Source organism: Ursus maritimus, unplaced genomic scaffold, assembly GCF_017311325.1.
Source record: "Ursus maritimus isolate PB19 unplaced genomic scaffold, ASM1731132v1 scaffold_11, whole genome shotgun sequence".
NCBI lineage: Eukaryota > Metazoa > Chordata > Mammalia > Carnivora > Ursidae > Ursus > Ursus maritimus.
The window spans coordinates 13,361,137-13,373,731 of record NW_024423453.1 but is presented as its reverse complement, the minus strand read 5'-3'; the positions used below and the strand labels follow the sequence as shown (position 1 = coordinate 13,373,731).

At 36.8% G+C, this 12,595-nt stretch overlaps 1 protein-coding gene across 1 annotated transcript in view; it reads right to left on the bottom strand.

Annotated features, from left to right (window-relative positions):
• Positions 1-9,330: 9,330 nt before the first annotated feature.
• MYOZ2 (myozenin 2) overlaps positions 9,331-12,595 on the bottom strand; it is a 38,409-nt gene continuing 35,144 nt past the window's right edge. Inside the window, exon 6 of the mRNA XM_008689466.2 lies at positions 9,331-10,277. Within this exon, the coding sequence (XP_008687688.1) occupies positions 10,043-10,277 (235 nt within the window). The 3' untranslated portion in view covers positions 9,331-10,042. The remainder of the gene's footprint in view (positions 10,278-12,595) is intronic.

Here is a 12,595-nt window from a genome sequence, read left to right as displayed (position 1 = left end):
ACATTTTTCTGTCATCATCTAAAATGGTTTTTCCCCATGTGGGCTTTCATCTAAGGAGGCTCTTATCTATGTTCACCGGCAATGGACTCATCACCATGTCCCTGGAAAATGCAGTAACAGGTTTTATATACCATCCATGAAACTGAGCTCAGGATGCACTTTTGCTGTCAACTTCTGAAAAAATGTGTCAGTGAAAAATAAAAACATTTTTTTTTCAATTAGCCCGATTAGGGTTTGTGCGTAAATATTCTTTCTCTTTAATTTTTTTATAAAAGTTTTATAACATGTTTTACATGTAAGAGTCTTTAGAATCTTAGAGATGGAAAGGATCTTAGAGATTAGTTCGTTAAAGTCTCATTGTATGGATGAGAAAGCATAAGTTCAGGGAAGTAAAGTTAGCCAAGCTCATGCTGGACACTAAGTAGAACCAGAACTGAAACCCAGCTCTGAAACACTTGGAATTGGCCTGTATGAAATATTTTCCCTGAAATATTCTGAGGTTTCATAGGAGATTGTACTTTTTTGTATCTTAAAGTACAATGAATTTCTTCTATATTCAAGTATTAGTGATAAACATACTTGGCATCTTTATACCCTCTGGAAAGACAAGGAAAAGGGAACATAAGGAAGTTGAGACCATTTCACAAGACTTTCTTTTTCTGAATTGTGATATCTATTGTAGGACTTCGACTTTATGAAAAATACTAAGATGTTTGGAAATTTACCAAACTTGTTTTCTCACCCCTGGGAACCTAACAAATCTAAGCCATGCACACACACACACACACACACACACACACACACACACACACAAGACTTTACATCTTAGGCTGACTTGTTTTTAAAGTAGTTCTTTAAGAAATACAAGAGTAGAATAACACCATATCTTTTGCTCATAGCATGTTGGCTGAAGCACTGAGCCCAAAAGGAAGTTGCCCTGGAGAGCACTTTTCTTTGTAAAGATGACAAAAATATTCAGGGCACCAGTGTTTTCAAGTTGAACTTCCTTATTGAAATTCACTTCACAGTCAAAAGGAAAAAGGGAAATACAACACTTTTTAATAGAGTAAGACAGTTGTTGGTATAGAAATACTTCAAAGAATTATAGGTGTGATAGAAATACTTCAAAGAATTATAGGTGTATATAAAGCAGAAATTCTAAAGGACTGAATTTATTTCTAATTCTGAACTATTAGTGTTCTTGAGTCTTTCATTCTCTGATCTGTAAAACAAGCCTTAAAACTGAAATTGTGCTGGGGGAAAACAAACAATCTAACTTTTGGCAAATAATATCCCGGGAATGTGTGTTAAAGACTTTGTACATTTTATTTTTCTTTTAAGTTTTTATTTATTTATTTGAGAGACAGAGAGAGCATGAGCAGGGGGAGAGGCAGAGGGAGAGAGAGAAGCAGACTCCCCACTGAGTGTGGAGCCAGACTCAGGTCTCAATCCCAGGACCCTGGGATCATGACCTAAGCCGAGGTCAGATGCTCAACCGCTCTACAGACGGAACCAACCAGGCGCCCTAGACTTTGTACATTTTAAAATCAAAGTTTTCTGATTAAATTGTTTTCTACAAGTTTTGTCCTGTTACTGTTTCAAATTCTTTTTATTCTGAATAACTCTCTTTATGGAATTAGTTATAATAGTTTTAATGTGATGAAGAAAAGCCATTTCAGTTGCCAAAAACTGCTGAATTTCAATTTCAAACAGCAGCTAGCAGTAGGTAGAAGAGCAGCTTTCAAACATTGTAGACTGCAACCTAGAGAAAGCAGTATATTTTACACTATGATCTAGTTCACATGGACATGTATAAAACAAAATCAGTAATTTCTTAAACCATTATTACTGTGAGTGATGCACTCTGATATTTTATTCTTTTCTATTTCATTTGAAAATCTTCTGATCATAACCAATTAAATTGATTTCTAGACTCCCTAACAGAACAAAACTACAGTTTGAAAGATGTGAGCAAAAGATTTTTAATAGAAGGAGCAGGTCCCCCTTCAATATAGTGTGGAAATTTGCTCCCTTCCAGTTAGAAAAAAATATTCATTTTGCTTTGATATTATCACATTAACAATTTTTCACTGATTAAAAACTTCCTAACATTTAAAAAGGCCGTTACTCTTTGGCTCCACATTTTTACTAACATTCACAGTTCACAGTTTTAATCCTCTATGGTTAATAAATGAGATGTACAAATTATGTAAGGCTATATCCATATAGATAAATATGAAATCATTTACAGTATGCCACCAGAAGATGTGCAGCTTATGTCTATGTGGATGACTATGTTCTCAGCTGAGATAGGAGAGAGAGAGAATAAGATAGTGGAAAGCACGTGAGATCAGAAGCAGAATTCTTGGGTCCTAATTTTAGATATGCAGTGTGAGATTGGGCTAGTTTCTTAACTTCTCTAAATTTCCATTCTGTAAATGAGGGAATTGATTTCGAATATTTCAAGATAGTATCTAAAGTTCTTTGAGTCCTTGATGGCTGTTTGTTTAAACCAAAGAGTGTTTTATTATGCTATTAACATAGTCCTAGTGGATCACATTTGGCAAAATCATAACTTGTTCTTTGTTTCTTCTTTTTTACAAGGTAAGTTGGAAAAGAAGAAAAGGTTGTTACAGGTAAATTGTATTTAGGTGAATTTTTCATTATTTTAGCATCAGCTCATAGAGGAATCAGCTCCTTCCCCTGGTTATGAACTCCAGATGCCCACTTTCTTTAAGCAAGGCAGGACCCCCTCAACCCCCTACCCTGCTCCTGCCCTTGAAAGGGAATGGGAATGGTTGTTTGTATTCACCATCCTCTAGAGATAATTGTGCCAAAACATTAGAATCTAGGGGCAGTATGGCTTTTTTTTAAATTTTATTTTTAAGTAATCCCTACAGCAATTTGGGGCTCAAACTCACAACCCCAAGATCAAGAGTTGCTGAACCAGCCAGGTGCCCCAGGGGCAATATGTTCTGTGATTTATAACATTCCAAACAGGAATTTAAATGAAAAATCTTTTTAGCTGAAGGAAAAAAAAAAAAGAAAGAAAGGTTTATGTAGCCATCAGTTCCATGGGAACTCTGTTCTGATTGGGTGATGTGTTTTCTGAAGAGGTAGGGTACACTGATCAAGGAAAGTATCCACCATATTGATTTTTAAAAACTCTTAAGTGACAGGCTGCATGGGGTATGGCAGCCTTGCTGCCCCAAGAGGACTTTTCTCCCTCCTTTCTTCAGCAACTTCACTGGTCCCAGCTGTCAGCTTACCCCCACCCCCACCTCCGAGTGCAAGCACGGTGCGCAGCAGGATCTCAAGATTCTGCCAAGAACATCTTGCCATGATTGGATAGGAATCCCAGATAAAAATGCAAACCTTTGATTTGTTCACTCTGACATCCCTGAAAATGGAATCACCATTGGAACAAAAGCTAAGAGAATTAAGACAAAAACCAGAAGGATGTAACCAACAGTTCTGTACAAAACAGAATTTGACTTTTCATAAGAAAAAAGAATTTATTCACTCAAGACTAAAAGCTAAAGGCCTGGGAACCGAAGCGGAATGAGGTCAAAAAGCAACATTGAATGCGAAAGAAATGGCTGACTTTTACAAGGAATTTTTAAGTAAAAATTTTCAGAAGCACATGTTTTATAACAGAGACTGGCATGGCCTAATTTTGCGATCATCTTCTTCATGGGGAGAATGGCCCTGGAGAGGATTTGGAGCAAGCTCAGATTGAAACAAAAGGAGACCAGAGTCCACCTGACTCACTCACCTGGTGTCTGAGTTTCTAGAAGTGGCTGGTTTGGGAGCTCATTTTATGGGGGCTCTAAAAACCTGTAGGTGATCTCTGAAAACCTCTAAGTCCCACACCCTTAGTTATGCAGGCCCCTTGGCTTATGTTGGCACAGGTTGGGCTGGGAGAACGTGAGTCCTGGTGAGCCATGGGCCATGTGGCTCTTTCCTGACTATGGGTTCCAAGCTGGCTCTCATTCCGGGTGTGACCTTAGATAGAGCCCAAGTACTATGAAAAAAAATTCCTAAATGACATACAAAATATGGGAAAGCTCACAGGAAGTAAGACTATTCTATCAAAATCCTAAAAAGGCTATCTTAACTGCAATTTTGAGTCTGGAGAACAGAGCTAATGCAAATGCTTATCCTAAAAAGGTAGTCAGACCACTTCAGTGAAACACTGAAGTTTCTATGTCTATATTTAATAAATTCCTTACTCCAACATATATTAGTTCCAAGTCAGAGCCAAGTATATTTATCCCAAAGAATTTTCAATGTAACCTCTAATCTAGCTTAGTTCTAAATGCCTTTGGTTTCTTACTGCATGATGTTGATAATTTTTTATTATATTCATAAAAATAGCTAACATTTGTTGAAGACTTACTGTGTATGGGGTAGTATACCTTTTAATGCATTTATTTTTAAGGTAGCTACAAATATTATCCCCTTAATCCAGATACATTTATTCATTTAACAAATTTTTATTGTTCTTTACTATCTACCAGGCATGGAGGATAGAGCAATTAATAAAAAAGGCCACATTTCTGCCCTGAGAGAACATTCATTCTGGTGGACAAGATGAACAAGGAAGGAACAAATAGGTATATTAATTTGGTGGGTCATAAGAAGGCTCCTTGCAGATTTCCAACAACATGATTGACCGAGGACCCCAGTTCTAGTGCACGGTGACCCTCATCACTTCATTTGGGCCTAGGCTGCCTTCCACAGTCTGCTCCTAGCCAATGACTGACTGTGACAAGGACACTAAGGCAGAACCATTTCAGGGAAGCACAGGGTTTCTCCTGCAGGTGACTTTGGCTCAGGGGTCCTCCAACAGCTATGCTGCATCCTCCCTCAGCTGCGTGGCAGTGTGGAACAAGTCAGCACACTTTCATTTGGAATCTCTTGGCTCTTCCCACCCTCTAGACTCCTTCCCCCTTTTCACCTTTTTTTTTTTTTTAATTTAAAGATTTTATTTATTTGTTTCACAGAGGGAGAGACAGCCAGCGAGAGAGGGAACACAAGCAGGGGGAGTGGAAGTGGGAAGCAGGCTCCTAGCAGAGGAGCGTGATGCGGGGCTTGATCCCATAACGCCGGGATCACACCCTGAGGCGAAGGCAGACACTTAACGACTGAGCCACCCAGGTGCCCCCCCCTTTCACTTTTGAGAGCATTTTTCCTAATACAATTTTTTTAGATTTAACCCCATCTTGACATCTGCTTCTCAGAGGACCCAGACTAAGACACTATGTTCGGGAGTAATAAGTGCTATTTTAAAAAAGCACAATAACGGGACACCTGAGTGGCTCAGTCGGTGAAGTGTCCGACTCTTGATTTTGGTGCAGGTCATGATCTCAGGGTCATGAGATCAAGTCCGCATCTGCTTGGGATCCTCCCCCTCACTCCCGCTAATGTGTGAGTGCTCTCTCTCTCTCTCTCTCAAATAAATAAATAAAATCTTTTTTTTTTTTAAAGCACAATAAGGTATTAGAAATATTTGCTCTGAAATAAGGGTGGTCAGGGAAGGTCTCAGGCAGAGGTAGCACTTGAGCCACAAAGAATTAGAGAAAACTGACTTACAGAGTGAAGTGAATTGCATGAGATGACGTTGCTGATTTCTGGTAGATCAGCAGCTACCTGGCACCTTCAAAACAACTGCTTTTATGTTATCTGTAAGTAAGTGATGATACAGAAAATGTGCTGAGAGTATCTGTTTCGGTGACAATTCACATTAGACGATTGTGTACATGTACGATCAGAACTACTTCAGAAGGTATGAGGAAAAACCTGCAGACAGCACTAAATAGCACAATTAATTCCTGTCCAGGCTAGCCTGTATTTCCTTTCAGCCTGCTTCATTTTGGCATTCGTTTTTTTGCCCCTTTCATTTATATTTATTTTGCTAGTGCTGCAGCTTCTATATTAGTTCTTCAATCAGCAGTTTTAAAATAGGGTATGACATTGAATTTATCTTTTTTCCTTCTGACTTTTTCCGGTCCTATTTCCTGAAACATCTCCATTCCCTACAGTGCCTAAGCTGTCACTGAAATGTGTTTGAAAATATACCATAGAACAGAAAAATAAGCACATTCTTTTTGGATCTGAACTTTAACCTCTTAAAATGAGCATTTCCCCCCTTTCTGCCCATGTGTACCAAATCTTCCTATTGATATCCCATTATATTGAGAAAGCAGGAAAAGTTTCTATCCTGGGTTAAAAGCCAGCCCTTCTAGCTAAGGCATTGAAATAGAGACACACCCTGTTCTTGATCTAATAATGACTCCAGTTTAAGCCCTGGAAATCTTTACACAGTTTTACTTATTTTTTTCTTCGTTCTGCAAAGTTTAATTTTTTTAAGTATTATAATTTTCCAAAGACTCTTTTTTTATATTGGTGAAGTGCTTTGGGCAAAAGCTGGCATTCTTCCACCTTTCATAGAAAGCGAACTGCCCTTCTTCCTACAGAATAGAGCATGTGGAGGTTGAAAGTATTTTTCATAAGAAAAGAAGCATTCAAAGCAATACTTTCCTAAGCTTAATAAAAAGCAGTTGTGGCTGAGAAACTGCAATGATGTCATGTAAGTTTTATCTTGCATAAGCAGCAGAGTGAGGAAATTCCAGAATTAATAAGTCTGCTGGTACAGCTGTGCCCTGAGTTGGAAAGTTCAGGATGTTCTTTTCATACTCACGACTGGACATTTTGCTCTACATTAGCCTTTGCAAGAATAATTGACTCCCTCCATTTCCAAGCTGCTAAAACATTTATAAATGGATCTATTTAGAAAATGTAGAAGTTTAAATGCATTCAATAAATGGTCACTTAGACTCAAAATTATTGTTTATATTTGCCTTGATTCTGTAATGACCAATAATTAGTTATTTTCAATTATCAAGTGCCTTTGAATAGTGTGTTAAGAAATGGAAAACCCTAACTTTGAGAAATGATTGAAGGCAGTAGAGTTAAAAGCCAAGAATGGTCTTTTTAACCATAGCTCTAGTTATTAATGTAGCTCTAGTTATTATCCAGAGAACAATTGGCCAGCTGATCGTCAGGAAATTGGCTTACATAAAATAGGAGATAAAATTTCATGATCCGGAAGTCTGTTGAATAGTATAATGGAAATTGAGAGAGTTCCATCTAAAGTTTTGAAAAGTAGAAAATATTTTCCTTTAAAGGAATGGCTTGGCTTTGGTGTATGATCACACTAGACGACTTCTTTCAACCTTATGATTTCTTAGTGTCATGCATTCCTTTCCTTCCTTTCCTCTTCTTTCCTCCTTTTCCTCTACAGGGGAAAGAAAAGGAAGAATACACAGATCAAAAGGAGCACGATGCTGAGCAGAAATGAGCGAATTTAATCTGAGTTCGCTTTTGTGGTGCTAAAATTTCAAAATTAAACATGCATGTTGCTTGTTTTGTTGAGTCCACGTTCAACACAGCCTGACAGCGCAGCCTCCTCTGATCAGGAGTGCCCGAATGACTTTGGAGGGTGACTCTGAAATTGTTGTTTATAGCTGCATTTGCCTCAAATTAAGATAATGAAGACTTATTATTATTTTGTCTAATGTAAAAAAAATAGCTTAAGGCTGAATTTTATTCTGAAAGAGAAGATAAACAATGACTAGAGCTTATATTTTAGAGCCAGACTTAGCAAGCTCTCCCCCTTTTGTGCTAGAATTAAGCAAATCACCTTAGTTCTCTAAGGCTCAATTTTCTTATATAAAATTGAGATTATTTATAATACCTTCCTCACAGGATAATTATGCAAATAAAATATGGCAAATATATGTTGAGGGGCTCAATGCCATGAGTAAGTACAGTGCCTGGCATTTAGTAGTCCGTCAGTGAAAGTTTTTTTTTTTTTTTTTAATTTTCTTTCTCCATTATTCCATTTCTCATGTATACAAATGTGACTGGAAAAGATGCCACAGTCTTTCTGCTGTTCTAAATAGACTATCATATTTCTTCAGACTTTGAAAGGTTTAGCTGCTTTTCAGGTCAATGGAAACCTATTCAAAATTCCTTTCAAATTCTCGATTGCGTAGCAACCAGAGTGTGACATTTTGGCATTTCTAAAGGTGTCAGACAGCTGGGCTAGAATTAATACACACTTCCAGGAAAGGAAGAAATACAGTAGTGAACAGAGTTATTCCATCATTTTCTATCCAATTCTTAAAAAAAATAAACCAACTTAAGATTTTCCCTTTTAAATACTCCTTTATGGTAGTTGCAGAGTGGGGAGTATTGTTCTTTACCTAGCATATTTAATTGCTGGGCCCCCTTTTGGTGGTTGACAGAATGGTGATATTGAGCATACAGTTTAATTGTTTGGAGATCATTGAAATCATGCAATAAAATTTCAATTTAATGAGAAATAGTAACTCATTTCAAACTGCTATTAAAAATAAATTATTTCATCATAATGCGTAATAGAATATGACTAATTTTTATCTTTTAAAGCATTAAAAATGGATGAAAAAACAGCATGATAGGAGCCTTATGTCTAGTTTATCACAGATGCCAATGTTATTATTTTAAAACAGATAAACACCAAAACTTAAGTAAAACTAAGTAATCTTAAAGATAGATTTTAAATTATATGAATTCTCTATTATTTCAGAATGTATTCATGTAATACTTTGATATTGCTACTTTCTAGGGATTGCATTTTTTTAGCAGCAATTTTTAAAAAAATTTCTCTGCTTACAAGACTAGAGGATGATTAGAACAACCACCAACTCCAACGCTGCATACACAGATTCTTTTGTAAATATGTTGTTATGTGGCATTTTCTTTACTATCTACTCTCCTTCCTAAACTTAATCTGGTGCATAGTTTTCTATGGCTGAGGCATTCGTTCTCTGGCATAAATATCTATCACAGAACTCTTAACTGAATTAAAATGGGAAAAATTGATACTTATTTCTTAATAATTCTATGCTATCTACTCCCTTTATCATATTTTAAGACAGATCTAAAGCTATATATTAGTTTGAGCCCTGTATATCAATATGTTCACATATTGATATACAGTAGCACACTGATGTGTGCTACTTTGCTTTCAAATGTTTTTGTGCTCTTTCATTTCTTGTTTTTGTATGTATTTTGTAGTATATACTCTCTAGTATTTAAGGACTAAGTAGAATTTAAAGATTCAGGGAAAAAAAGCTGCTAATTCAAATTATACATCTCTCTTTCATGTATATATATTTTATTTATATGTATATTAGCATATATTTTATTTGTTTTTACTCCTCTAAAAATGCATACATAAAGTTGAACCTAATCAACGCAGAGCTTTGGGATTTATGGAGCTTGAATTCCAAGTACACCCTGACCATTAAGATGAGTATGATGTTCGTTGAGTCACTGTCTCTCTGTCTGCTTGACTTAATACTAAATGAATATAGTAACCCAACTGAACTTTGGAGAATGTCATCGGGAATAGTTACCTAGTGATTCAAAGCCGGTCAAAACATACAAAGCAGTTTAGAAATTCTAAGAATGACTAATGAGAAGGCTTTATCCAGACATGCTGTTTTATCCTGGTCACCAGAAAGGAACCCTTTACGACACTTTTCTCCATCAATTATGTTTGTTCATTGGCTTCCATAGCTTTCATCCCTTAAAGAAAACTCCAAATGAGTCTAAATATCTTGCACTGTACTTTAATTTGATTCTACTTGAAAAACTTATTCAAAAATAGCTCATATTAAAGGAAAAGAAGTTGAAACCTTTTGTTGTCAGTTACTTTCCTGGACTTTATCAGAGAAGGCTGGATTGTTTAGACCAGGTGAAAACAAAATTATGAATAAAGACAAGTGAGTTGAAAGTTTTTAAAACAAGATTTTGAATTGTTTATTAGCATTTGATCTGAGATTGAATTTAAATGTGATAAAAGGAAAATTGCTAAATTGCTATTAATTATTGCTACTAATGAAGAGTGTAAGAGGCTTTGCCAGTAAGTAGAATAATAAAACAGCAACATTTATGTTTAGAGGGTTTTGTGGCATATACAACTTTCTTTTCATAGGTCTTCTGTTTCTGGTACAGTGGTGTCCTCTGTAGGCTCAGTTGTTATCACTATAGGAACATTCTCAGATATCCATCCCTTTGGAGTCCTATTAAAGGACCGTCTGCCAGAAAGAGGATTGGCAAAAGCCATAAATCTGGGATCTGTTAGAAGTAGTAGATCAAAATCTGGAACCTTGAATTTAACCATTTTTGATGCTTTTTCAAAACCTCCAAATGGGGTGGCAACTCTGTGGGAAGTGAAAAGAAAAAGAATATATTAATTAATTTTCAAATTCATTTGCCAGAAAATAGAAAACAATTTAATTTGTGATTCTATGGGTATGTTGTTATATTCTTAGTACAATTTTCAGTTTTCGATCTCTGAGGCAAATATTTTTAATTAAGTACTATGATATGATAAAACAGATATTTGTTAATACATTGGTATAAAGTCCCTTTGTAGGTACTCTTAGTTTGGGACTAAGCTAATCTATTCTATACCCTGAGCTCGTTGAAAACATTTCTTGCCTTTGTGTCTTTGCTAACAATGCTTCCCCTGCTTAGATATTTCCTCCCTGCCTTCTGTCCACCTGTGTATGTCTTGTGGCCTTTAAGTTCCAGCTTCCTCTCAATTATCCCAGCCTCCTCACTGTTCTTTAGCCAAATTCCTATAGCATGCATTGTTATGTCAGTCATTTGATGCTTATGATATAGTACTTTGGCTTGTTAGCTTTTTTTTTTTCATAATATGATTTGGTCTGAGTTTGTTTTTTCATAATATGGTTTGGTATAATTTGTGAATTATAAACTCTTTGAAGGCAAGAAGTGTGTCTTTTGCATCTTTCTATCTCCACCTCAGTACCTCAAAATTCTATTTTTCTTTTGAATAAAGTCCACCTTCTTATCTTGGAATTCAAGGCCCCAAATAACATTCCAGCTTCCTTTGATTTAGCCATTAATTTATTTATTCATTCAGCACCAGGCATTTCTAAGTGTTAGGGATGTAACAGTGAACAATGGAGTCAAAGTTTGAGCTCTTAATATTCTTTTTTTTTTTTTTAAGAGCGAGAAAGCATGCATGCATGTGGGGGGGGGAAGGGCAGAAGGAGAGGGAGAGAATCTTAAGCAGACTCCACACTGACATGGGGCTCAACCTCACAACCCTAAGATCATGACCTGAGCTGAAATCAACAGCTAGAGGCCTAGCCGACTGAGCCACCCAGGCACCCCAAGCACTTATGCTCTAATGAAGAAGACAGACAATAAAAAAAATAAACATATAGACAATACTTCCGATAGTAATGAGAGCTATGCAGAAAATTAAAGAAGTATAATTTTCTAGGGCATAAATGAATGACTAGATAGCCGGAGAAGACTTCTCTGAAGAGATGACTTTTCTTTTTTTTTTTTTTAAAGATTTTATTTATTTATTTGACAGAGACAGCCAGCGAGAGAGGGAACACAAGCAGGGGGAGTGGGAGAGGAAGAAGCAGGCTCCTAGCAGAGGAGCCTGATGTGGGGCTCGATGCCAGAACGCCAGGATCACTCCCTGAGCCGAAGGCAGATGCTTAATGACTGTGCCACCCAGGCACCCCTGAAAAGATGACTTTTAAACTGTCACATGATGGTAAGAAGTTAGCCATTGGCAGTACAGCTGAAACACATCAGTATTTCAGGCATAGGGAGTAGGTAATGCAAAGAATCTAAGGCAGAGATATTGTTGATATGTTCAGGAAAAGAAAGAAGGCCTATGTTGGTAGACAAGTAGGTAAAGGTTGGTAGAGAGAAGAGAGGACAGAGAGGTGGATTGTATGGGACTTTGTCCAAGTAAGGAACATGAATTTTATTCCGAGTGTGAAGGGCAGCACTGTAAAATGTTAAGCAGGGAGTAGTGTAATCCGATTAAATTTTTGTAAAGATTACTCTGGCTGGCTTTTGCTCTGTGAGTAGATTATAAGAGGACAAGAGTGGAAGGAGAGAAGATACTGTGGCAATTCAAGTGAGAAATGATGGCGGCTTGGATTTCAGGTGTTTTCCATGAAGATGGAAAGAAGTGAGTGGTTTCAGGATGGGTTTTGGGAGTAGAGTCAACAGGATTTTCTGATAAATGGATAAAAATTGTCAAAGAAATATAGAAATCAAGGATAGTTGTACGTTTAGAGTTTTAGCAACTGGCTGTTGGAAGACAGAGAGGAACAGTTTTGGTGTGTGAGTAGAAAACAATTTTGACATCCCAGTGGGAAGGCCCATTATGTCTGTTTGCCCTGTTCTTTTTATGCCCCCTTCATTCTAGCCAAATTGAATGCAGCGCTTACTCTTCTCCTTTATACTCTCCTACCTTTAGTCATACTCTTTTTTTCTCTGTTGGAGTACTCTGACACTACATTTCTAAGTCTCCTTTAGGTTATAACTTTAAGTTCTAATTTGCACTTCTAAATCACCTTTACGTTCTTTCAGTTCTAAGTATGTTATTTAAGTAGCATATGTAGCTTTCTTCTTGAAGCTTTCCTTGATCTCCCACAGCCAGAAGTAGGTCTTGCTCCTCTAGGTTTCCATGGACTCTATT